Genomic DNA, 27,984 nt, shown 5'->3' with positions numbered 1-27,984 from the left:
ATGACGAATACCAATTAAACATTGACAACAGGTGTTTACCTTTATGCGGTGGCGGAGCAAGCCCCATAAGAAGGAAAGCAAAGAAGGACTGAGTCGGAGAACCCAGGAGTTTCAAGGTATGTGGTGGACTACAGGGAAAAGCTCAGAGAAGCTGAGAGTGCATGACTAGTCCTGTTTCAGCAGAACAAGGTCAGCCACAAATCGGCGAGGCAGTGGCAAGACCCCCAGGAGGTGAGGCGCCCCATGGCCCCCGAACAGTACTGAGACTAAAGAGGGCTTATCACGCAGAGACTCCGCAGAAGCAAAGAAGCAGACGGCTGTAGGAAGCAGGAAGGAAACCGACCCTAGTCCCTGGAGAGACTGGTGCTGCGCAAACAAGTCCGAGAAGGTAGAAGGAAGCACAGGTAGACGGTAGGGACATGGAGCAAGTTAAAGAGGTCTCAGATTCAGGGCAAGTGCTTAAAGGGTGTGGGAAGCAAACAAAAGTAAAGAGTACATCCAAGCGAATTTTCTTCATCGTACCAGTTGGGTGGATAAGGCCACTGGCCACCGGAGAAGAGTCTTGGACCCGAATAAAAGTGAAGAGTGCATCTGAGGAAATCTTCCAGCAAAGAAAGTGTCTGGTACCCCAAAGAACAAGAGTGCATCAGATGACATCCTCTTCGTATTAGGGGCATAGGTAAGCCCACTAACCACCAGAGAAGGATCTGCGACCCCAAAGTAAGTGTTAGGGAGACTTCTCAGAAATGTGCTAATTCCTCTCTACCTTAGAGACACCAAGCACTTTTGCTGGACTCTAGGACTTTTTAACCTGTAGAGAGAGACATTTTTCCTACACTCTTATTTTTCTGTGATTTGAGCACTGTTTATTTTGGGTTTGGAGTCTGACAAATTCCATAGGCATCATCTATGCATGGTGACGCAGAGCACCTTCAGTGCAGTGGCACAGGAAAGTCTCCTAGATTTCCTAGAGGTTTAAATACCTTCTCTTGGTGAAGCTACTGTTTCCAAGAGCAGTGAAGTGCAGTTGACTTTAGTTACATTTTGTAACTTTCTAGACCCAGCACACTATCTTACCATAGGTTGCTGGAGGGGTTACTTAGTATCCCCTTTGTCTAGGTTCTCATGTAACATGTTTTATGTTACCCTTTCTACAATTAATGGCTGGTGGCAGTGGTTTAATTTTTAATACCATTGTGCGTTTTTACCATGGGCTACGTGCGCAGCTACAGTAAGGCACCCATGGGTGCCCACTTTGTCAAAATTGCCCCGGTCTTCTTTTTTGCTATTTCTTGCTGGAAAGGGCCTTCTTGAGATTTACTCTGCGCCAAACCAGGTTTGGGCCCTTTGTTAGTTTTGTTTTTGGCGGGATTCACGAGTGAAGCACGCCTCTGGCTCCAGTATGTCTGGTAGGGGCAGGAAGTGAGGGAGGTGCCCGAAACTCCCTGTGCCTGTGCTTAATCCCCTTGATAACAGTAATGCACCCAAAGGTGATTGGCCGGCTGGCTGTCTGGCAAGGACAGCCGCCTTGCTGTGTGATTGACAGCTAGGCTGGAATTAATGGGAGAAACCTGCATAAAAGGCAAGGCTTTTTGGCTTGAAAGGCAGAGTCGACCACTGGACGAAGGAATCCGAAGAACTTGGAAGAGACGCCTGCTGCAACTCCTGGACTGTTGGTTTGGCCAGTGAAGCCCTGCTGCTGTGCAGAAGCTCCAAATTCGCCTTGACTAGAGAAGCCCTGCAAGGATGACTTCTGCCCTTGAGTTGGTGGGACCAATCAACTCCAAAGAGAACTCGTTTGGACATCCTCTCAAATTTGGCTGTACTTCCACTGCTGCTGGAACCGAAGTGCCAGGGAAAGGAACACCAAACCAAGTACATTGTGCAAGACTTTTACTTACCTGCAAGAAGTGCTTCAGCTCACCTAGACTTTTCCCCAATTGACATTCGCTAGCCTGGCTCCCTGAATTGCTCTTCTCTTTTCTGCTTTGGTCTTACCCTCCCTCTAGGAAAGGGTTAAATTACTTTGCATTGGGGGGGGTTCAATGGTACTTACCTGCTTCAGAATATTTGTGTGATCTCTGGTCTTATTCTGAAACCTCTTTACTTTAACACTCATCTCAGTGTTGCTCTAAATGTACCAGTGATATATTAATTTCCACAGTGTCCTAACTATGTAATAATGATAATTTATTAATGTCATACAGTTTTATACTTAAGTAAAAAACTATACACATATCCACATAAAGTAAAGCAAGACCTAATAGTAATAATACAACAGCAACAACAACAAATAACGCATCATATCAAACATATCACACTCATAAAAACTTTGAGTATATTCATATATCTACAGATTTATACCAGTTTCAATAAAGTAAGGTAAAATCTGCGCATTTATCTCTGGCTATCATTATCGCCCATTAGAGGAGGAGTCTAGATACGAGGCCAACACTAGTGCAGATATTCATATGGGTAGAGGCATCACGCCAAACCTGGAAAAGTGCTAAATGTAATTTGGGATTTAGTGTGTTAACACACTGATACCAAAATTCTATCTGCTCTATATATTCTAGATTATGGACAAACTTCCCACGATATATTTGTAGCCACCCCAAATTCATATTGATTAGAGGGTCTAGGCCATACGTAACCATAGGTATTAAACACTGAATATGCAGTTGGCGTGCTGCCCAGATCGAGAAACCACTCTGATCGCGTGTAAATGTATGAATTAGCGCTATGAGTTGTGCATTCTGTTTTGCGCGCCTGTATACAAGAGATGTAGTTTCCCCTGTGGGCGAATTCTACACCAAGATATTTATACATGTGGGTGTAACTGATTTCAATATTATCAACCATCATACGCAGCCTAGCCACCCTTCCTGCTGTAAATAATAGCAAATTGGTTTTACTGCGATTGGTGACAAGTTCATTGGCCTCAGCGTACCGTCATAGCTGTTCCGCGGATCTAACGATCCCACTAAATGTGTGATCTAAGATCACAAGGTCATCAGCATAGGCCAATATCGGACAGTGACTGGAACCAACCTTTGGAGGACTGTTGATCCCCCGTAAACAATCAAATGCGTCAGAAACAAATAGGTTGTATAAGGTGGGGGCCGTTACACAGCCCTGTTTTACACCTTAAGCTGCGGGATGGAGTTGGTCATAGTACCTTGATTGTCAAGTCTCAGTTGTACCGTCGCATTTGTATGAAGAAGCTCTAGATAGTATAGAAGAGACTCGGGGCAAGCCAGACTCCTCAATTTCCTCCTCCACAATAGGGACCTGTTAACCGAGTCAAAGGCCGCCCTGAAATCCACATATAGAGCATACAACGGGGCACTAGAATGTGCCAACGCTTTACTTCTAAGTGAATTCAGAATGAACAGATTGTGGGATGTGGAGTAACCAGTCCTAAAATCGCTTTGAAATCAGTCCAAGTATTCCGGCATCCTCTGCCCACTTCTGTAATTCCTTTAGAATTAGTGCCACAAACATCTTGCCTGTACCATCCAGCATAGACAATAATTGGTAATTCCCAGGTTCGGTTCTATTCCCTTTTTCAAAAATTGGTATGAGAATAGGTGCCTGCCAAGTAGCTGGAATGCGTCCCTCTGCAAGGATTTTTTTTAATAAGATTTTCAAGAGGCCGGCCCAGAATGGGGGGGGGGGGGGGTGTTTCTCATTACAACATTGCATAAGCTGTTGGGCCCTGGAGCACGGGAAGAGTTCAGCTCTCCAATTCTATGTTGGAGCTCATCCGTAGAGACCACAAAGGGAGGATTCAAAGGTTTAGTGCTATTAAAGCTGCTAGCCTTTCTACATACCATACCATTGCGGTTTTCCAAATAGGTTGACCTATCCGTAATACCTATAGGGTTAATCGTATGTGAGATCTTACTCCTCTTAGCCTCCCCCAGAACATACCATATGTTTTGTGTTTCTGCTACATAGTATTTTGACAGTATGTTGCCATCTTTCCAGTTTCCTGTGCTCGTTATGTGTTTTCAACCAGGATCTGTAGCCATTTTTCAATTTCCTAATGCTGTTAAAGATGACCACACTGGAGAAAATCCCCAATCTAGCCAATCAGATGTCTGCTGAGCTCACGTTTCCTGTCTCTTACAGCCCGGTCGTAGGTAGCCTCCTTCGATAATTTCCCAACCGTTGACCGTGCTCTACAAGAAGCGTGTAGACCAGAGAAAGCACATATCCAACTCTCAATTTGCTCAGCAGACATATGGTTGATTCTTTAAGCTTGATTTTTTTTTCTTTTTTTTTTATGTTTTGTTTGATTTGTCAAACTTTTCATTTTACCATTTTTTTGAGTCTTCATAACAAAAAGTTTTTTAAAACTGATTCAATTCGGCTTTTCTTTTATAATTCTTTATCGATCTCAATCCAGAAGTTGATCACTGTGATGATCAGCCACTGATGGTTTCCTTGGAGCAGTGTTGCCCATCTCTCCTCTGCTGTCATTTGTTGCTCTGAGATTTTAAAAAAATCTCTAAATAGATCTTGTTTATTTTTTAGTTCTGGGCACACCATGATTAGATGGAATAAAGTTTCTTTCCCCCATTGGATCTTTACAGTATCGACAGACAGGAGAAGTATTTTTGGTTCGGTCTGTTAAAGCCAAGTATTCGCGTGTGGGTAAGATGTTCAGCCGAAAGCACAAGAATAAATCACAAATTTTCACACTTGGGAATTGGACGAGATAAGAAGGCAACTGGTTGAGTGCTCTTGCTTCCATGCAGCTGGTTAAATGGCGTTTATAAGTTGTTTGTTCTTCGATCGTTCTTATCCAATCATTCTTCTGAATTTTTTGTTTTGCATATTGAGGTCTATTTCTTAACATTTCTTCTGTGATTTCTTCTTTTTGCATTTTTTGCTTAACTTCACTTGTCCACTTTATTAGAGCTGCAACTTGGGATGCTTTTTTTTTTCTTTAAGAATTTCCAACAATGGTACATTTTCCTCTGAAATGATTTGTCTGTGGAGGTCCATTTGTTTCTATAGCACTATGGACTGAATAGATTGCAAGGCAAGTTCATATCTGATTCTGGCAATCGGAAATGACTTTGGCAAGGCAAGGGTTTTTCTCCAGAAAATAGCTTCATATTTGGACCATTTCAATAGATGTTGGTTTATCAGGGATTCACTCGCATAAGTCAAGATTGGTATGACCTTTTGTTTATATAGTAGAGTTGTAACTTTTGCAGAGTAAGTGCCATATTTGTGATGAAAAAAACGGCTTTGCCTTGCTAACGATGCTGCTTTTTCTTCAATGTTTTCTTGCCATTCCTTTTCGTTTGCCGATGGATTGATTATTGCACCTAAGTATTTTATTGTTTTGGTTAGCTTAATCTCTTTGTCTTCCAGATAGAATTTTGGAGTCCATTGCTTCTTGGATTTTTCAGTTATAAGTTTCATTATCTTGGTTTTGTTGATGTTGATATGTAAATCATTTTCCTTCATGAAATTTTGAGTTTTGTTCAATGTTATCTGCAGACCTTTCACAGTTTTGTCCAAGATGATAATGTCATCAACATAGATTAGGGTTTGAATATTTTCACTGTTGATCATAGGAGGATTCGCCATCGGATGGTACATTTTTTCTTCAAAATTGTCGGTGAAGACATTATAAAGACAAGCAGCCAAGGGGCAACCCTGTTTGAGCCCATTCCAAGTCAGAATTGATTCTGTTGCCTTTCCGTTGTTTGCAAGTCGAACTCGGATAGACGTATTCGAATACAGCTGTTGTATTGGGTTCAGAATAGTAGATGGACAGCCCCACGCAGCCAATTTGGACCAGAGAAGTTGTCTATTGACTGAATCAAAGGCCATTTTTAGATCTATGAAGATTGCATAGACCTGATGTGCTTTCGTCAACCCTTCATATTTTAGCATATTCAATAGCAACAGATGGACGTTGGTACTTATTTTTGTGACAAAGCCAGTTTGCCTTTTTGCTCGTCTTCCATGCTGTATGGCCCAACAGTTTACTTTTTTTTGTAGATATCCGGCAAATAATTTTCCTAACGGATCCAGCAGGGCAATTGGTCTGTAGTTGGCCGGATTTTTCCGATCACCTGCTTTGTAGATTGGTATTAAAACAGCTACAGACCATGTGCGTGGAATCTCTTTAGATTTTTCTATCAGATGTAAAAGATGGAAAAAGAATTTGGCCCAGTGTTCTGGATCTGCTTTAAGGTTGCTGTTGGCTAGCCCATCAGGTCCAGGTGCTCTAGATGAATTCAGGCACCGGATAGTGTTGGTAATGTCCTCTAAGTCCCATTCAAGCTCCAGTCGTCCGTATCATCTTGTGGGTCTGTTGTTCGATGGTGTTTAGGTTTTTTGTATAGATTTTCGAAGTGCTTTTGTATGAGGTTCAACTTCTTGAATCATGGATTGTTTTTTCGATGAATCATTCATAAAAGACCACAGGTGCTGTGTGATTTTCTGATTTAACGCTTTCAAAAGTTGTTCTGCGTCGTGTTGCTTTATTGTCATTTTATAAGATTTCATTAAGTTGGAGTATTTTTGTTTTGCCTTTTTTATTTCGGCTTCATAGTATCTTCTGTTTTTCTTTATTTGTCGCAGACGTTTATAGTGTTTCTTTTTTTCTAGATGAATTTCTAAATTAAAATAATGAGTATGCGATTGCTTGCATCTTTTTTGATTTCTTGATGTTGTTTGTTGGTATTTCTCTAGGATCCATCCATAATTTAGTTTCACATGAATCTTAAGCGGGACCTCTTCAAATCGGACTGCTATTTCTTGAGTTTGTTGTTCTTTAATTCGCAGTCGGTTCAACCTATTTATTTCAAGTTCAGGTAGAATCAAACATTGATCACTTGATACTTCTGGTAACCAGGAAATAAAAATTTGATGGTGATCGCTGTCTGGGTGTGGAGAATTCGTAGTCGAGTTTGTAATTTTCCGAATTCCTTCTGTTATAAGGATGTAATCAATTATTGAATTTGAGTTCTCCCGTGACCAAGTCGACAATGGGATACCTTTATCATTCATTGGTTGAGCACTCAAGAAAATGTTACGCAGTCTTGTTTCCTTAATCCATTTTCTAGCTCTCAATGTCATTTCGTTGGTAACTAATTGGTTTCCTTCTTTGTCGAAGAGATGAAAATTGAAGTCTCCTGCTATGATTTCATTCCCGCTGTTACTGCTGTTCAAATGATCAATTTCTTCACATATGGAATCGATGAATTTATTATCAGCCATAGCAGTAGGGTTCCAATATATATTGAAAATCGATAGGCAAGTATATTCTACAGTGTTAGGTACAATGGTGTTATGGATTGTTGGCATCTTGATGGAAAGATATTGGGCCCAAGGGTGAATATTTGTACTTTCTATTATTCGCCACAAAGGGTTGATTTTTGTTAATAACAACATTCCTGACGCCGGTCTTCCCTGTTATGAGGATATAGCTGGGTTCATGAACGTTCTGTAGCCATCACATAGTACTTCCTCTTTCAGCCAGGTTTCTTGCAAACAAATGATGTCGGACTGTTCAAGTAAAGACGATTAATTATCAAACAGATGTCTATGACCTCTCGTATTCCAAGAACATAAGGTTGTGGTGGTTTCAGGTACATCTTTTCGTTGTTATAAGTATGTTGTCTTTGCACTCTGGTTCACATTAGCATTAGAGATGTTTCTTGTTGTTTCAGATTGCTTGCACACCACCCGTTGTAATTTATCTTGGTTATGGGACCTAGGATTTGAGTCATTCAAATAATTTGGGAATTCTTGAGTTTTGTTCTGTGTGCTTCGATTTTTAAATATATTTTTGCTGAATAGCTCTAGCGTTCTTGATTTTTTTTCCGCCCTCGATCGTGAGACCATGATTTCTTCTATTTGAAATCCCAAAATAGCCAATTGGTGTTTAGTGTCAAGGACACGTTGCATGATGTCGTGAGTGTAAAAATCAATGTGGGCTTCTTCCAGGTATTGCTTGTTTGGAAATAGAACTAACTCAATATGTCCAGTTTCAATTTTAGTCAATTGCCGAATGGCTTTATATAGTCGCAGAATATTATATCTGTTTAATATAACCGGTTCTTCTGTACTTGAACTCATCGGGTCTATAGCTATTCTGGATGCACAGGAGGCATTTGACGGGTTTTTGAAGATTGGTCTGACCAGTTTAGGTCTTAATTGAGCCGCCACGTTTCTACTGGTTTCAGTTGGGCTTTCTGATTCCTCTGATGGCCATATTTCTTAATTAGAAACTATTGAGTATGCCAGGGAGATATTAGTTTGCTGTTCGTCTTCAGTGCTTTCGCTATTTGAGCAATCTGTTAAGGAATCTTGACATTCATCTATTACAATGAGGGACTCGTCTTGTGAGTTTATAGAAATAGAGTTGCAGTCGTTTACCTCATCTTCCGTCGATATGTCTATCGGTTTGGTTGAGTTTGTAGAATTGATGCACGTTTCTTGATTAATTACATCTATGAGTGCATTTAACGGTTCAGACACTGTTTGATTGCCTTGTGGCCGAGCCTTTTGTATTTTGTTCATTTTTCCTGTTTTCGGGATAGGTTGTTGGATAGTGGTCTGATTAGTGCCCACCAGTTTTGTATTTTTCTTTGTCCTTTCATTATTAGTTTTCAGGGTAGTTTGTAATTTTCTCAGAAAGGCACGTGACCCATTTTGTGGATTTTTAGTAGTCTTTTTGCTCTTCGATTTGATCGATACATCTTGACCTATTAGTCCCCGTTTCGAGAGATCAAAGATATCGAATGGGTTACCAGGGGGTGGCTCACTTTTGTCTTGCATTGTAAGTACTTGAGAGTTCTGTGATGCAACTGAACGTAATTGATTTTCATATTGTGTCGTTTGATCCGTTTTCCTCATCTCCACATTTGGTAGGTTCTCTGTCTGAGTTTGTGTAGATGCACAGATAGGGTGATTTATCACTTGGGCATGTTTTTTTTACTTTGTCATCAACCATTTTTTTAGTGATTGTTGAAAATGTGTCCATTAAAGTCAGTTTGTCAACTCTATCAGCCCTTGCCACTTCCGCTAATCTATTTTGCCATGTTCTTGATGAATCTGCTTCATATTTTAATCGTTCTTGAATAGTACTTATGAGGGATTCAAACTGGGTTTGCTTGGTCAGTATCATTGCCAACAGTGTTGCTTGATGTTTGATTGAATCCACCATAGCTTCTTCGATCTTTAGAAACGGGATTATAGCTGTAGATAGAACCGCTACCAATGTATTCTGTAAATCTAGCATCGTCGTTGGCAATCTATGTTGGTATTCCGGAGAATAACTTGTATTTCCAGTTTTCATATTTGTAGAAGAGGAAGTCATTTCATCCGCTTTATATTTAGGCAATTCTTTCGCTGCAGAAGTCAAAGGTTCTTTGATAGGAGCAACGAATCCCGTTGGGCCAATCGGGGTCGAAGTATCAATTTGTCCGATTTGCTTTGGCATGTACATTCCCCCAAATACTTCATTTCTTTTTTCTTGTGAGTCCATAATTGCATCAATTTCGGTGACGTCAAGTGATGTCAAGTGGAGCGGTTTTTTGGGCTCAACACTTTTTGTGCCAATAAGCAAGTATGTTGCTTGCCATTGCTGTTTGGCTGCTCTCGCACAATCTTGAAGGGGCGTTAGGTGGCTATCATCGTTTCTCTGGATGGGATCCAACATATTTTGATGAGTAAGTGAATTAGTATAGTCACGTGCTGGAAAATCGTGATCAGTGACAGTCCTCGGAGCAGCGTCCGATCGTATGGTCTTTATGTCTACTATATCGCAACCAATATATTGCGATCCATGCTTTAGATTGTCCATGTGCGCCTGATCCATCGGCTTCCCATTGGTCATATTATGGGAATTTGTTGTTGTCAAGCTATTCGATAAAGTACCATGGGGTACTTGGTGGTTTGTCATTTTATTTATAGGCAATAAGGATTCCTCTAGTTTGCCCTGCAATCTAGTGCGTGGTTTAGTGATTTCCATTTAAGTTTGTCGATCTTAAGTAAGTAATGAATTTCCTATAAACTTATGCACTTACCACGCCTATTGCCGGCCACAACTGCACCTCTCGCACAAATAGAAGCGTCCTTTACGCCGCAAGGGTCGCACTTTGATGATTATCAGGAGTTCTTCCTGTCGGTATTGCCACAATATGGTCACGTGAATCCGTTGTCGTGACAGGTTTCAGGGCAATGCAGGACCTGCAATATTCCGCTCTCCTCAACTGCTGATTGCTAAAATCATCAGGCTTACGCGAATTGGAGCGGAAAGATAATATTCAGTAGGAGCGGTACTAAGTGGATCAAAGGAGAGTGGCCCACAGTCTCGACTTTCTGGCGATCAGTGTAAGTTCTTTCACTTATTTGTGTATGTACTCAGAAATAACTCTGTTACTAGCTCTAGCGCCAAAGCCGCCTAACAGCCTAACAGCCTAACAGCCTAACAGCCTAACAGCCTAACAGCCTAACAGCCTAACAGCCTAACAGCCTAACAGCCTAACAGCCTAACAGCCTAACAGCCTAACAGCCTAACAGCCTAACAGCCTAACAGCCTAACAGCCTAACAGCCTAACAGCCTAACAGCCTAACAGCCTAACAGCCTAACAGCCTAACAGCCTAACAGCCTAACAGCCTAACAGCCTAACAGCCTAACAGCCTAACAGCCTAACAGCCTAACAGCCTCAGCCCTTCTGCCGCAAGGGCTTACGCCGCAAGGGTGGTTGTGCCGGCAGTTAATGCTCGCCTGTAGACACGTGATCTGTCACGTGTGCGAGATATGCCCTGCCTCCTCCAGGAAGCAGGGGGCAGCAAGAGCGCCTGCTCGCAATGCTGCTTTCCACAAAAAATGAAGGAATCACTTTAGAAAAAACGTCCGTTTCAGAGAACGCACCTTCTCCTTTCACAGATGCTCCAATAGAGGGCTTGCCCTGCTAGCAGTTTAGAAGTGTCACCTTAAAGACCTATTTGAACTGTTACAGTGGCGTTCTTCGAACTGTTTTCTTTTCGCTGCTCCTAAAGCCCGATTTAAATCCCAGTCACCAGTAGCCTTAGTTTAGCACATTCTACACAGACCAAGATATGCGATTTAAAGTATGGTTAACTGCTAAGTCTCCCAGGTTAGCTCGTCCCACCAGAGGGGGAGCAATCCCCAGATTCATGACGAATGGGTCATGATCACTCCATTCGGTTTCCCCGAACCCCCATATCTTCAACAATGGACGCAACCTCAGCGCTGGTAAAAATGTAATCAAGGGTGCTCCCCACCCGCCCATTCCTCCAGGTAATTTTGTCTGGTCTGTCGCCCAAAGTGCGACCGTTTATGATCTCAAGATCCCAACACTCCAAAAAAACAGACCAGCAGTCCCCTTCGGCGTCTGGAAGTATATGATTCCAGAGGCTGAAGTTGCTCAAATGCGGATTGTTGCTTGTGCCCCCCGCCCCTGCCATTAATACATCAATTAAGGTCCCCAGCAACAATTACAAAATATTTCATATTATCGAGCCTCCATTTGCCCAATAACTCATGCAGGGAACCCTGAATATGTTCTCTGTACTTTGCCCCCCGGCGGATTGTATACATTGACTAGCAGCCTTCTTTCCCAAGATGTTTCAATCAAAAGGGACAGACAGCACAGATGATGTGGTCATCACCAGTGAAGATCTTTTTACTAGATATTTTATTGGTGATCCCAATAATGAGACCCCCCCCCCAAATGGCCGCCCACGGGCTCCCTTCTGGGCAGGGGTATGGTATAGAGTATAACCATCAATAGCCATAGGGAGCTGCAACCACGTTTCTTGGAGGAAAAAGAAGGAATGTTTATTGATGAGCGAGAGAGCCCTTGGCCGTAAAGAAATGTTGATGGCCATGCGTGTTCCAACTAAATAGGGAACAACCTCATGACTGTTGCAGAACCATAGGTAGTGAGTCGGCGAGCCATTTCAAGGTATTCTGAATGTCGCTCAACTGCACCTTCTTTGCCGATGGTTGGGCAGGCCTACAACCCTTACTTTTGGATACTAGATTGAACTCACTCGGGAGGGAGGGGTCTTCCTTCTCCTTACTCGCGTCAAACTCTAAGCCAACCTGCTTTAGACTTTTCTTGTGCGTCCGAATCAGTTGGGCAGATGCCAAAACTCTGCAGTGGAGGGCTGAAACGTTGGGGTTGCATGTCTCAAGTGGTTCGACAAAAGAAAATTCCTCAGAACGTATGACTCGTAGTTTGGGAATAAGGTGAAGTTTGGTCAAGACCTCCATTCTTGACAACCACCCATCTCTTTTCTTCTGGTTAAGATTTTTAATGATGCACATTTTACTCGCTTTAGGATATACTGCTTCAACTGTTGACTGTTCTTGATGCTTCGCCTCCCGAGACTTGTCTCTCAGACGGGGCGTTGAAAACTTAGTTGAGTCACCAATTGTGTAGACCGAGTGGTCAGATTCCGAATCTTTTGTGTCTGCACTTTCCGAGTCAGTTTTTGTCAAGAATAACCCAACTCGTCAGAGTCCCAGCCCTTTTGCTCACCTGCTTCTTTGATTTCCTGCCCCTTTTCTTTGCTTTTTTAGATTTAACTGCTGGGGCAAAGAGGGGGCAATCTCCACCACCACGTTTCTTGTGGCTGCCCGTTTCAGCAGGTGTCGCTGCTTTTTTGTCAGGGGGAAGGGGAGGGCTATCCGCCGCGGTGGCGCAGGGTTTCCCTTATCCGAAGGTGCCACAGATCCTAGGGCCCCCCCTTCGGTGATGCCGGTTCTCTAGGCATCTGGTCCAGCCCAGCCTTAGGATTCGGCAGCCCTAGTTGTATAATAGAGTTTGTGTGCATCCTCCCACATAATTTTTGCAAGATTTTTACTGCGAATTGCACTGATGCCATGGACGCCTGCAGCTCAATTATGGCTGCATTGTTTAAAAGTTCTACCGTCCCACTCCCATCGCCATCAGTATGCTCTAGATCTTCCATATCAACATACAAATCAGGGGAAACAGACAGGCGTTCCATGGTTGGTACCACAGGTGAAATGGGTGTGGGATGTATAGAATGATTTCGTAACAGGTTAGACGTGGAATTGCCCGTCTCTTTAGGACTAAGAATCTCATTAGCTGCTTGCGAATCATGAGCAGCATTCAAGACCTGTGCCTCCACCACTATCGTATTTTTTTCCGTTGGTGTGGTGGGTCTGTTTGCTGCCATGGACTTTTGGATGGAAAGACATAGGTCAAGGAGCGAGTCAATGTCGTAGTTCGTAGTATCCAAAGCCACACTGCTATTATGTGAAGGCGAGGCCCCGCCTTCCAAGACACTTCTATCAGTCGGGGTAGTCACCTTAGGAGTGGCTTTAGAGAACATAGCAGGAATTGTCCCTTTCTCCAGATCTCCGCCCACCACATTGTTAGTATTATTCTTGGGGTGCTTATCAGTCTTCCCTCTACGGAGGTTGTATCCAGATTTCAAAGCATTTGCTTTAGTCATTCTGCGTCAGCAATGTCAAGCTTAGATACCGTATCTAAAGCGGCAACAGAGTTGTAAGGAAATATCCGCTTTAACTTGCCCCTGCAGAAAAAAAGGGGAGGGGCACGACAAGTGCACCGTACGACACAGTCAGCAGGGGAGGGGAGAGGAATGAAGTAATGACTCAGGAAAAGAGGAAATACAAGGCCCCTCGCCAGCCCGGTTACACTCCAGAGAAGGAAAGACGAGCAGCCAGGATCAAAGAGGGAAAGCCGCGCCTCCACAGCCTCTCGTCCGCAAGAAAACAAACTCAGTGACTTGTTAGTGCCTTTTCTTACCGTTGCCTAATAGGTGCTCGCAGAGTCAGAAATCTCCTCTTGGTACGTGTGACTCGTCTCGTAGGGCACAGTGAAAAAGGGCTCCTGCCCACCACAGCCCAAAAGTGACCCCAAAGGACCACTTGCCCTCCCACTTCTCCGTGCGCGCTCCAAATGGGATTTTGTAGAGTATGCAGCCCAATCCACCAATATGGCTCCGCGTCCAAAACAATGTCCACTGAAAAAACACTGCCAAAGACCACAAAGGACCACTTGTCTTCCCACTTCTCTGTCTCACTATTTAAGTAGGCTGAGGGTGTAGGAAGTGTCAGTGTGCCATCCCAAAAGGATACTTGCTGATTTAGCGAAACTAAGAGTGTATTTGTGTATTACTATTATATTTCCCCTTCTGAAGAAGGCTTATTCAAACTGACATATTAATAATTGTTTAATCATGAAACCTTGAGTAGAAGTATTTATTTGGATACTTGTCACTGAATCTCTGTGAAACTCCCCTACTGCTCACATTGACCCCTCTTGAGATAGGCCTGGCTGCTCAGCCACACTACCAACCTGTGCAGTGAAGACTTATACAAAAAGGTTGAGTTCCTATTGCCAAGAGGTCAAGGTTGTTGTAGTGCACCCAAAGGATACTGCACCAAATCTTGCCTAAACTTGTTGATTCTGTGAAAAAGTGCCCAGGCAAAACCTAAGTGAGAAAATAACTCTAAAACAGGAGAAGGGAGGCATTACCCTGGTGAGAAAATCTAAGTCACTCAAGTATGCTGAAGAGGCTCCATGGGAAGGGAGTCATCCCCCCGGGTATTTGTGTTCAAGAGGACTTTTTGGGAACATCATACATACACCAGGAGAAGGGAGTCATTCAGAACAAAGTACGAAGAGATCGGCAGATCGGAGGGAGGGGGTGTAGAATGAAAGGAGAGAGGAGAGATACGGGGGAGCAAGATTGTGAAGAGATTTAAAGACAAAACAGAGGAAGTGAAATTTAAGTTGGGGGTGAAAGGGAAGCCAGCCAAAGTAAGAGAGCGAGGAGGAAATGGAGTCGTGAGGAGCGAGAAGACAGAGTACGGATGGCAGAGTGGTAGAGGGAGTTGAGGGGGTGAGATGAGAAGCAGGGAGTCCAAAGAGGAGATAAGAACAATAGAAAAGACGAGAGAAGATGAGGGAGGAGATTAAAAATTTAGTGGCATGGAAGGTGAGAGAGGAGCAGACTTTACGAATATTGAAAAGGTGGTAGCGACAGGTGCGAGAGGCAAGAGAAATATGGTGGGTAAAGGAGAGGGAGGAGTCAAAGTGAATGCCTAGATTGCGAGCATGGGTAGCGATGGGAAGATTAGATGGGGGGGGGGGGACTTAAAGAAGGGGAAAGTAAGGGTTTCTTTTATGTTAATAAAAAAGCCTTCAACCATAAATATGTCACCTATGTATCAGCTACCTTCTTCAACACCATTACAGTAGCCTGGGTTAAATCTTGCAACTACAGTATTGATGCGGGTTAGGAAAGATTAATTTGTTTTTGTTGCAACTTTACCTCCATAGTTTCCTATGGAACGCCATTATTTAAAAAAAAAAAAGTTTAGTTGTAGTGTGAACACAATGATACCTCCAAATTATGCCTATCTGCCCACATATCCACCCTTTCCAACTTGTAGCCATCTGAGATCACTTTAAAGTTTTCACAATCAAACCTCCCGGTTCTTGCCCACTCCTTCCCCCCCCAACTTTCAAATACAGAGGTAAAGTTTCAGAGTCGCTTCCATTGTCACTTGTTGTCCATTAGTCTCGCCTTTTGTCTTCAAATTTAGGGTCATCATCATTTCCTTTAGAGAACTGAGTAGTTACTAAGCATAGTGGGCCTAAAGTAGTTCTGTTCTCAATCCGTTACATATTCATGAAATGGGATACAGGTTGGCATAAACTTTTTACATGAACCATTAGCCAAAGCAGTCACTTTCTCTATTGCCATAATACCCCAAATTATTACCCACCACGTGGCCTTAATGGGACCCTGCTCAGTTTTCCAACCATGGGCCAGCTTGAGGAACTCCATTCTTTTTGCTTGTTTTAAACCGTGTCCGGACTTTTTTGATGTCAGTAAAACAGTCTGCTTTAGTTCCCTTGTCAGTTTGCTCGTTCCTGAGGGGAACTGACTAGCTCCCCAACACTGTCGATCCCGAGAGACAGTATCGCTTTTATGAACTGAATTGAAGATACTTTGTATCCTTATAATTTTTTTATATAATGACCTTTTGGTTACTTTGACAATGTGCCGAAGACACACTGGTGGTAGCTCTGTGGTTGACGTTTTTTGTTATTTTACTTGTGCAACTGCATTTACCGCGAATGGCTACTGAAGGGTGGCTAGCACCACAAGATGGCCGTTGCTCGGGATTGTTTTTTTCCTCTGGCCATTTTGGTTTTTGTCCTTCTTCCTGCCTTCTTAGGCCAGCAAGTGCCTTATATGGCATGGAAATCCCTTTCCTGGGGAACGCTCTGGCTTTGTGAGCCAGAGGAGAGGACTGAGGCAGCTGGTCCCAGTCCACATCCTGTGGCGTCTAAAGTATTTTGCTGGACGGATGCGATGACCAGTGTTGTCCAAGATTGGACAACCCCTGGCTGTTTGAATGGTGCAGACCCATACCATTGGTGGGCTTAGGCTTGCTACCAGTCTGCTGAATCTTGGTTAAAAGGAGGGCTCCCCCAGCATCATATCGTTGGAACTATGACTTCTACAAATTAGAGCTGCCTGTTGACTACCTGAGGGTATCCCCCAGCAAATGACCAGCATCGACTCCAATGATTGGCCCGGTTGATCCCTGCTCCCCTACCTGACCAGAGAAGACACTTGATGCTTCACCCGGTAGAACACCCAGTCTCGATATGTGCCCTGGGAGCCTTTGGAAGTGTCCCTGGACCACCCAGGGGATTGGCCAGCTCTCTCCTGGGCTACCTAGCTGCAGCAGACATCGTTCCGAGCAGAGCCTTGGAAGTTGGCAGGTCTTTGGCATATAGCACAACTTGCCCGTCCTTGCAATTTCAGCCTTCGCACTCCTAAGGAAAGTTGTGCTGGGACTGCTTCTGCGTTTGCTGCGGTTTGATCGCTTGTCACCGCCTGACCGTTGTGACCTTTGTTGGAAAAATCTTTCTTCAATCCCGTCTGCACCACTTCCAACTTCCTTCATTTGGGATCTTCTTCTGGAAGCTGACTGGAACCATTTGCTGTACAACAGGACAAACTCCCGATAAGAAAAGGGACCTCTGTATCCGCAACCCCTCGGCCTTCCTCACCCGAGCCAAGCACAGAAGATTATGGTCCCAACAGATTTCAGAAAACCTGCATCGGTATCTGAAAGAATCAAAGTCAGGGAGTGAACATCTCTGTTTCTGTCCCCCCTCAACGCTCCCTTCCTCCATAGGGTAACACTGGGTGTAAAGCCCTTGGATCCAACTCCCACTGGCCTGGCCTCTAGTCATCGAACCTGGGCTAAAGATCCTTTCCTAGAACTTTACTTGGAATAGGATAGAGTGGGGTACTTACTTAATTTGGGGTAAAATATTTGTATTACTTCTAAAAAAATCTTTAAGCAGAACCACAGCCCACTGCATCATTTCTGAAATAACTTACCTGAAGAAGCTAGATGTTTGAACTTGTGACTTTTAACTGGGGCCTTCGACATCATACCAACGCCAAATCTGTGGAGTCGCTTTTACATCTCAACTAGGAAACCTGGATGACGTTTTATGGGGGATCCTAGATGATTGCTGCATGTCTTCCGAGGCACTATAAAAGGAGTTCTGGTCTAAAAACCTCTAACGAGGGTCCACGATAAAGTCTTCATTCTAAGCAAAAGCAATGCTACAAACAAATTGTCAGAGAACAAGTGTCCCTTTTATTATGAACAGCATGAGTCAAACACTACAAAATTCCACTCCGTGTCCACCACATCCTCTACCCCGCAGTCCGAACCAAGGTTTGCCCACTTTGCAATTCACTCCCAGTTGCTGGGATTTGTTCTTCCACTGCAGCCCGAGAATTAATTTGGGTCTATGGCAGGAATGTTCTCAACATCCGTTTGCTCCCTGGATCACCTCTTTCACATCAGCATACCTGTGTCACCAACTTGGAGCTGGTGTACAGTGTGACAATTCACAAGGTGTCGTCACTTCAACCGAGAGGGGAATTCCCTATTCCAGGAGGCTATGAAGGTGTGACCGCTAACCATTTCTCCCCCCCCCCCCCGATGGTGGTTTAATGCAGGAGGACCTCATGGGGAGGGACTCAGCCCCTCCCCTTGCCCCACCCCCCCGCAGGGATAAGGACGATCACCTGGGGTGCAGCCCATTAAATGTTGTCACTCCCCGACATTCCCTAATATCCAGAACCACTACCTTGGGAGCAAACCTATGTATTGTTGTAACATAGGAGAGGAAGCCAAAAGGACTAGGAAGAGCACAGAAGACATGAAGATCATCGACTGTGCTGACACTGGAACAAGGTGGCCCTAAGGAGTCATGAGGATTAGGTTATTAAGAGAGATAAAGGACTTTTGCAATCCGCATGGGAGACTCTGGATACACAGTATCACAAGGAACAAAGGAATATCAGATTGGTCAAGCCCGGCAACTGAGCCGAACGCAGCCATCTGAGAAAGCAGGTGTAGCAGATCTCCAACGCAGGAGATTCAAAGCCTGCTGGCAGACCAGCAGGAGGAAGACACCAAACGCCTGCAAGCAGCTGTGGGAGATATCTGTTGGGTCTGGAGGTTGAGACCCAAGCACACAACCAAGAGAGGAAAGCGAGTTGAACTGTGTGGGCGAGACGCCATGCCGCAGGTCCCGAAAAGGAGAGAATCCTGAGGAGCCAACTGAGCAAATCCTGGTCTCAGGAATCCCCAGTGACATACCGAAGCCCCTGAGAAGGTAAGGGAAGATACAGGAAACTCTGAGGCGATGCTCGAACAGCTTTCCTTCGACCCAGTGGGAGTGAACCACTATTGGGCCTAGTCCGTGTCAGTTGTGCCTCCAGTATCATCTTCCTCGTGTTAGTGGCATACAGAAACCTCCTGGCCATCACTGAAGGGTTTGGGACCATGTCCCGCATCCCCACCGTGAACATGAAGTGTCAAGTACCCTAACTGGAGTACCAGGAGCATCTAAGACCCCAACAGTGAGAAAGAAAGCACAGTGAGAACAAGGAAACCGCTGGCCACCAGAGAAGGGTCTGGGACCCCAGCATTGAGAAAGAGCATCAGGAGAAGTCTTCCACAGCGCAGTCATAATAAGAGGACCATTGATGAGCAGAGAAAGGTCTAGGACCTCAACAAGATATCAAACTTTGCTAACAGATGAGAGTGGAATAGGGCACGGCAAGATGAAAGCATTGAGGAAGAACTGTGCCAAACAATACCAGTGGAAGGGATTCATTCCCACGGTCTTGTGTGAACTATACCAAGTAATACCAGGAGATGGGAGGCGTTTTCTTGGTCCCAGGCTGAAAGTTGGGCTGGAGACACCAGGGGAAGGGCGTCATTCCCCATTGTTTCATTGCAAACTGTATTGGTTTACAGCAGGAGAAGGGATCCATTCTCGTAGGTGTGAAGTTGCATAAAGAATGGGTGAAACCTATAAGCCAGGGGAAGGAGTCATTTCCTCTGTCCTTTCTGCTGTGCGAACATTCTTTTGGGCACGGTTCAAAAAGCAGAAGAAAGTAGGCATTCTCCTGAAGAGGGAACGATCTGTTAGTTATCCTTTAGTTCTAGTATGAAGGCTAGAGTAGGATTTTGACACAGGACGGTGGAACTTTAATTTGGCAGACATTCAGACAGACCCTTTATTATTAGTTGCGAGGCAGGGAAACCCCTCTTCGAGATAGGCAGTCAGGTTTTCAATATGATAAATAAAAGTCTACAACCAAAATCATGCCACCTTTGTGTCAGTTTCCTTGTTCAACTCCCTTACAACAGGTACTTACTGCATTAGTCTTGTCGTTGCTAATCAGTTTGCCCGATCAGCGAATTTAAGTGCCCTGTTCAGAAACAGCTAGCGGTCTGGAATCTGTATATAGCAGGTGGACCAAGGTCTAAAGCTAGAGTCCCAATGGGGTGTGTAAGAGACCTGTTTGCACGTCTCACCACTCGGCCAAGCCCCCCCCCCGCCCTCACCCCCTGAATAATTATTTTTAATTGGGCTTTTTCCAAGGGTGTGCCTTTTAAATGTCACAATGGTCATTTTTTTTAAAAATACAGTAAGGGCCCTTGGTTAAGTTGCCCTTGTAGGGACTTTATCTAAGAAACATAAAATGTAGGCCCAGAATTGCATGCAGGTTTCAGGCATTTTTCTCAAAATCAGAACAGAATTAAATGTTGAGTTCCATGTCAAACCAAAAATTAAGACTGCACATAAAAATAATCAGGAAGCAAAGTTTGCGATCAACTCTAGCCACTGGTAGTGATATTGGACTCTTGGCGAGTAAGAAATGGTGTGCAATCTGTATGTATAGAATTGAGGTGGCGAGTAGCTTGCAACTTGCATATTTGGCCTCTGAAATATTCACACCAAAAAAAAATTATAAAAAATAAATCAATAAAAAAAAAGGTATTAACTAACCACCTTACCATAATAGGTACTTGCAGTGATGGACACAATCCAGAAAGATAACGATATGCAAAGGATCATGCACAAAATGACTATATTGGTCATCATTTTGATATATTCTTTGTAGCGATCGTCTTTATAGTAGGTCATGAATTCCGAAGAGGTGATCACCTAAACAAAAAGAGCAATACATTTAACCAAATATCAAATGCAGAAGATAAAACTCAATATCAATCAGTTTAGCATTACTATACTTAAGAAATCACCACTAAAGTGTTGAAAAGGCCTTTTCACGAGAGCCTTGAACACACATGACTTATATGATACTTAAGAGCAGCTCTCTAAAATGTCAGGGATCATGTATGTTAATCGGTTGTCTAGATCACATTGTATCCCGATTGCAATCTGTGTTAAATGATTAAATGGACACCTGTGTCCCTCCAAATTGGATCAGAGAAGACAACTGCATATCTAGTGCACACTAGATTACTGAAGCAACAGACACCAGGCGCCAAGGTCGCCTCTGCTAATCTTGATAGCAGCAGCAAACATGAACACAAGTATATAACATCACAACCACTTGATGTCAGTGTGACCAAAGGCCGGCTGAACGGAAGCTCGGACACCTAAGAAAAGAGATGCTCCAGGTGTGATGGGTCAGAAGGACACAGACTCTTAGACATTTCACTGATGTGGTTTTATTAAAGCAAAAAGAGTAATGCCCGTCTTTCCCTATGCTACAAGATGTCCCTACCTAACCCAACCAGCTAAGGTGCTCGTCAGTAGGTGCCCATATATGAAATCGTCCGACTCCAACCTATCTCACCCTACTGCTATTTATAACAACTTAGACTCAGGAGAATGTCTCCCTACTCTTGAGGTTAATTAACTTCTGATTCTGCTACTTCTAATATACTATTTTTCAGATAGTCTGTGGTGATTACCTTTATCATTTCATAAAACATTCATTGTTGACTTAAGACTTCTCTGGTCTTTGCTTATATGAATTGAACATTTTCTCCTGCCTTGGCAAACATATCCTAGGATTATCTTTTCCATCTGGTCCATTTACGGTTTTCTCAAATCTTTCAAATTCTTTTTTTTGTTCTTTATCTGATGTCTTTGTACACGTTCCAGTCTGTTCTCAGTTTTCCTATCAATAACCAATTTTTTCACTGCACTTGAGGTTTCCTGGTACAACGTTCTCTAAGTGGAGTCACTTCCAATATGTTTCTCTTTCACTCTTGATATTGACTGTAGAACACTTTCTTTTATACTGTGACGAGTAGGAGCTACCAATTAATGATTCTCATTCACTTTTGTTAGGCTTCCTGTTGACTGGAACAAGTCTAACCATTCTAATGATGATTCTTTCTCTTGTTATATTCTCCCTCTCTTGACTGACGAGTAGGAGGGTTGTTCACTCAACTTGTTCTCGTGTAATCCACATTACCTTGCGTTCTTTTTAGGATGAACGTCACCAGGATTTGTGTTTGCTGAGAATCGATTTCTCCTATTCCTAGTTTGGTGTCTCTTGCTCTTTCATCAGCCTCTCCCTTTTCTGCTCGTTGGGGACAGATCCGGTATCTCAGGGTTTAACTTTCCCCAAGCCGGCAGTGTCAGGACGATTTTTTCATTGTTACTTCCACCACTGGTCTACCAGTCTTCTCATGGTTACGCCACCGCCCTCTGTTCCGATCCCTTTGTTTCAGGAACGCCACATGTCCAGCAGTGCTTCAGCTGCTTGCCTGGTTACTGGCGGTAACACTTCTGGTCCGTCTCAGTCACTCGTATCTCCAGAACACTGCACATCTTACTTCAGCTTAGCTGCCCAGGTCTCCGCCCTTTTCAGGGATGCAGGCTCTTTTAGTTTCCCCAGGCTCCTCCTCCTTGCTGACGTAGCCGGGGTTGTTCCCTTTCTCTGGTTGGTTCTCTCTTCCTCCATATGTGGTCTTCTTTGTCCGAGTGGACTGGAAGTAAAAAGGGAGGTCTTGCATTTCGTAATGGTGTTTTACCTTCTCTTCATAGAGCTCATCCTCAGAAAGGTTTACAGATGTTTCTTTTTTGACGTCCTCTAGGGAGTTCCTCCTGGGAATGGTAATACTAGTCCCCAATGGGTGGGGGCGTATCTCCTGGTGAGGTCCCACTTGCCTCTACCCGTAGGGAGGGTATTGCAGAGCAAGCACACCCCCCTAGCATCAGACAGGGGTGAGGGAGGGCAGTGTTAGGCAGAATCCTGTGCAGTTGCCTTGGGGAACACTGCAAGAAGATGAAGACTACAGGAGTAAACAGTAAACCCAATTGGTAGCAGTCTGCACCACCCAGATTTACCTGGTAGCTGTGGCTGAGCAGTCAGACTTCTCTCAAGAGGAGTAGGGCAGTAGACAGAGGATACACAATAGGGCTAAGAACACAGAGCAAGCAAACACTAACCAGAGCTTGGTATCAAAAGTATATAATTATTTATTTAAAACACACTTTAGGAAATACACTAGCACTCTAAAAGCAAGTTCAAACACAGTCAGATAAAGTATACACACCTCCCTTAATAATGATTAGACAAGTCTAGGTCAAAACACCACTATTTGTAAAAACGGATGTGAGCGTGTAATTTAGAGGGCACTCCAATAATTAAGTTAAAGGGAGAGAAAAAGGCAGGTCATGAAAATAAAACAGTTCCCAACACTTTTCTAAGTCCACAGCAAGTTAGTGAAGGCAGAGTCTACTGTAGAGCCAAAGTTCATAGGCCAGGCCCACTTTAGAATGGAGCAAGGCGAAATGTGCCCAAGATCACACAGTTTAAAAAGCAATCAAGTCTTTTCAGAAACGTTCAAAGGAGGTTGGTTTGATGCGAAACAAAGTTAGAAGGTCTGGGGCCAACCCAGTTGGAAAGCCAAGGATTTAAGGGTCACCTTTAGCAATCAGCAGAAAGGGAGGCCAGGCGGAACACAGTACCTTAAAGAGTGGAAGCTCCTGCGGTGGCAGTTGTTCCTGGCAGCGGGTGCAGTTCGTGGTTCGTGGTTCCGACCAGGGGAAGAGAAGATCTCGTCGAGGAGGAAACTTGGAGTCGTTGCACTGCCCAGGGAAGAGACCAGCTGCGGAGTTTGTTCGGTTAAAAGGTGCGTTCCTTTTATTCGCGGTCACAGTGGTGAAGCTTGGCAATCCGGCCGCCAGGGTGCTTGGCATGGGCGATTCGACCAAGGGACGTCCTGGAAGGCGAATGGCGAACTGGTTGTCCCCACCAGCTCAAAGGGAGAAGACTCTTACAGCAGAAGATCTTCTCTTGTCGTCGGGAAAGTGGCGAGGTCGTTGCAGCAGGGCTCCACCGGTGGTGCCGTTGCAGATGGCTCAGCTTCTCCCCTCTTCGGATTTCTTAGGTCCTGTGGTGACTTCTGAAGTTCCAGTCCCAAAAGCCCTGCTTTATGCAGAAAACCCCCCATTCAACAGCCTAGCTGTCACTCATACATGCTAAGTGGTGAGCCGGGCGGCTCACCACTGGGCCAATCAGAACAGAGTGCGACTTGAGTTGCTATGGCAATGCAGTCCAGGGTGCCAATTCCCCCACCCACACATCGTGTGGAACCCAGACAGAGTGGCACCAGTTGGAGGGCTTCTGTGGAGAAAAAGGGGCCGACCTTGGTTGGAGTTAGAGACGGACACAAACGCCATTTTGGAAAAGAGTTCCGGCGAAAAGACCCAACCAGTGATTTTATTAAATAAATAAACCGGCGGTATCTTTAACATTGCACCAAAATGTGGGGCGTTTAAAATCAATGGGAAAATCCCATAGGAAATATTCCGGTGGAATGTTTTGCGTGGTAACCACTACCACCAGCCAGAAACTCGACAAGCGGGGACTGGACAGTGCCCACTTGGAAACAGACCCAGGGGCAATGTAATTAACCCCTTCCAGTACTTCCACAATATGATGGTTTGTACTGGTTATGTTCACAATTTTGGACTAGTAAAGTCAATGGTGACTTTACATGCCCTGGGAGACTAGTCAGTCCCAGGGTATAGAGTCTATGTTTGGGGGTCACTATGACACCCCTGTGTTACTGCACTGCGGGTGCTGTGTAACACATACACTAAAACAGATGATTCCCTATGGAGTAAAAAGACCCCGTAAGCACACAATAAGTCAGACAAACCTCAAATCATGCCTAAAAGTGGGAGGAAAAGAGTAACAGGAGAAAAAAAAAATCCAGCAACGCTGCTGGGGGACTCACTAGGTTTGGGAAATTAGCCTTTTAAGATAATTCTCCCTAACAGGCAGCTCCCCCTTGGGGAGAAGAGAAGAATTACAGCAATTCATCACACAGGGCACATGAAACCTCAGTCCAGCACTGTTGGTGGGAAATCTAGTAGCCCTGTTTCGAGGCAGAATTCCCGTTTTGGAGTGTTCTTGGCCAACTTGAAGGTTCCCCTCCTTTTGACTTTTTACTTGACTCCCTGGTGTGAGATTCCCTCTTTCTTCCCAGCCAGGTTTAGTCCAAACCCTGACAGTGTGGCTCTGCTTTTTGCCTTGAAAGTCTGAGATTGGGCTATTGGGCACTTTCCTAAATAAAAAATAAACAGCCTTGAATGGTCTCTGGGATGTGATATAACAAGAGACCATCTGGTTGGTGTATTAGAGAGACTGCTTTTCATTCTGTTGGGGGCAATGTGGCAGGCCAGGGGTAAATCGCTGCGGGTTGGCATTGTAGATTGTGCTGTCAGTAATGCAATGCCAGCAAAAGGTCATTTTATTCAAGATGGCGCAGAGTTAGGAAAGGGCTTTGCAAACAACCCTTTCCAAATTAGCAGCCTTTAACTTCTGGGTCTGAGCAGACTTGGTGAATGTATAAATGGAGCTGCTGCCTTCCAGACTGATCATTGAAACACTTCTGGCACGACTCTGGTTTCCATGCTGCTCCTCTGGTCCCCCAATGCTTTTCTATGACCGCCTCGTTAATCTACTTTCCCAGCCATACTTAATGAAATAAAAAGAAATGGTCAAACAAAAGTGCATGTCCAAAAGTTTAAAATTAAGTTGTTCAAAACAGTCTTGGTTGCACCTTGAGCGGCAGTTCCCTTCAACACTCCCCCTCTACCATTAGAGGAGGTACATTTGATGATAACCCCAATAAAATGAAAACCCGTTTATGAAAAGTGCATTTAGACCACATCTGTTTTCTGAGAAATAGCTCCCCTTCAAACTAATCAAGCTCATAAGAGGTGGCAGGCTCTTTTATACAGGTGCTGGTTGTTGCAGTCCCCAAGTGAAAGGCTGCAATTTTGGGAATGGCTCTGTGCCAAGCCTTTGCCCGATATTGTTGCCAGGTAGAATGATGCCAGCACTTATCAACCCGCAAGACCCCGACTCCAATATCTGCCATGCATCCCTGCTCCGAGCAACCTTACTGAAATGTGTGACCTGGCAGAGACTCCCAAAGCCCCTCATTCAAATAGAAACCAGTCAGCCTGGTCCACTGAAAGTGGGTCCCAACACCTGGTGCGCCTGCACCTCCAGAGACATCAATGCACAGAAACATCCGCTGGCTGCATACTCCACCACACCTATCATGAACATTGCAACTAGTCAGTACTTTACACTTTGTTACTACATCTCACTCGCGTTCTGAAAACAATACTGGAGGTGGTCAAATGTGGCAATTGGGTACTCCTCCTAGAGTCTAGATTTCTGATTGCCTCTTGTTCCAAAACATATGACAGACCCACATCCGCTTTGACAAATGCCAGGCAGGAAGGAATGAGGAATGCTGGAGTAATTGTCCAAAAGCATTCTATGTGGTCAGCAGCACTAGTCTGAGGGGCCACTGAAACCTTAGGCTGCCAATCTGCTCATTTACAGTCTGGTAGAGTCTTTAATGCTGCCAGGATTAATTGGTCCAACTGCAAGACATTGCTCTGTGTCTCCTGTTGAACAATGGACATTCATTGAACAAGAGCAAATCATGTCACACTACAGCAAGACACGCAGGTCAACTGAAGTAACTGGAAAGCGGGGATACCACCAGAAAAGACAAGGATTACATTGGATGCTGGGTAGAATTGGGATGCACACAAGTGGATGGGGGTGTTGGTAACATGGAAAGCTGTAACACTGGCACGGTTAAAGAATGAAAACTGAATAAAGCTGTCAAGAGACATCGGCCGGATGACAAGTATAGAGTTCAAACTTCTTAGAACTCAAACATGCCGAGGAGAATCTTTAGCATAAACACTTCACCCGTACGAGAGAGCTTTTCCACCATAAAAATGATGTGGGGGAGGAATGGGGTAGGGGTAGTGCCAAATGAGCCAGATGGCATATCCCTTTGGCACTATTCAAAACCCCTGTATTAACATTCACTGGTTATGAAGCACAGTGGCTCAAGGATTGTGGGAAACGGGATGTTTGAGGCGCTAATAGCAAGTTGGTCACTAGATGTAAAGAGGGAGCTGTAACAGGTTAAAATGTTGCACCCAGTCCATGCAGGAGCCTTGCAAAGGCGGCTGTGCTCAGCAAATCTCTCTGCCCGATTACCGGCCTACACCGAGGGTGACAAATGCAGACAGAAAAGCGGAAAAGGAGGACTCACTGAACGGACTAAGGGGCTGTTGCATAACCAGGGCTTAAGTATAGCGCCTATACACAATGTGTTTCAAAGCGCTTCAAGGCAAGGGAGGGAACTAGGGAAAATACAATGACATTCTTACAGTCCATGAACAACAAGAATGTGAAATTAACTATCGTACTGAAAGCAAGCGTCCCCAACCAGCACGATCCTCCCCGCAATGAGAGACAATGAAAGACTCTCCCAAAATGGGAATAAGGCCAAGACAGAGTGCGGGTGAGCGTAAATGGGAGTTTATCAGTCAGAATAGGGCATGCAAAGAACTCTGCAAACTCCGAGAGCGCTCTGTCTGACAATAGCAAAGACAGGCGTATATATTTACAAAAAACGTCATCAAAACCTGCATACTAGATTCCAAGATGGCCGCCGGGGTGAGGAGTCGCAGCTAATCCGCGCTCCGCCCGGGCCGCCAAACACAGCACGATCGAAGCCGTGTCCGACCGTCGACCTCCCCTCCCCCGACAGCTAGACCCCCCCAGCAATCCCCCCCAGCAACCCCTCCCAACAGGGAACCGGCGCCGCGGACGAACGCGGGCGCGGCCCGTGGAGAGAACAAATCGGCCCCTCCCCCATCGGTACCTAAGGAGACGCTCCAGCGCCATTGAGGACCACACAGCCGGGGAGCGCCGCAGGGGAAGGAAACACAGCGACAGCCGCGGCACCGGGGAGGAGCCGCAACGCAGGGTGAGAGCAGCGCGCACAGGGCGGACCGCAGGTGAGGAGAAGCGGGGGCCGCCCTGAAACAGCGCAGAGGAAGAAAGGTGAGCCATCAAGGGGGGGGGGGTTGAAAACCACCAGCCCGCTGATCAACGCCCCGTAAGGGGGGGACCCAGGAAAAGGAGTCGGGGTGAGAAGGAAAAAAAGATGGATCGGGGCTCCCCCCAGGCCCGCTAAATAGGGGGCGAAGAACGGGAGGACACTAATGCAAGGGGAACTGCCCCCACCCAAAATAGACAGACATC

At 44.8% G+C, this 27,984-nt stretch overlaps 1 protein-coding gene across 2 annotated transcripts in view; it reads right to left on the bottom strand.

Annotated features, from left to right (window-relative positions):
* Positions 1-27,984, bottom strand: part of TMEM19 (transmembrane protein 19) — a 353,906-nt gene that overhangs the window by 255,663 nt on the left and 70,259 nt on the right. For both annotated transcript variants that reach the window (XM_069628253.1, XM_069628252.1), the window contains exon 2: positions 20,423-20,573. In XM_069628253.1, coding sequence (XP_069484354.1) covers positions 20,423-20,552 — 130 coding nt within the window. In that variant the 5' untranslated portion in view covers positions 20,553-20,573. The remainder of the gene's footprint in view (positions 1-20,422; positions 20,574-27,984) is intronic.

This window comes from Ambystoma mexicanum, chromosome 12 (assembly GCF_040938575.1).
Source record: "Ambystoma mexicanum isolate Mex_15411 chromosome 12, UKY_AmexF1_1, whole genome shotgun sequence".
In the NCBI taxonomy this organism is placed as follows: Eukaryota; Metazoa; Chordata; class Amphibia; order Caudata; family Ambystomatidae; genus Ambystoma; species Ambystoma mexicanum.
This window is presented reverse-complemented; position numbering and strand designations above follow the sequence as displayed.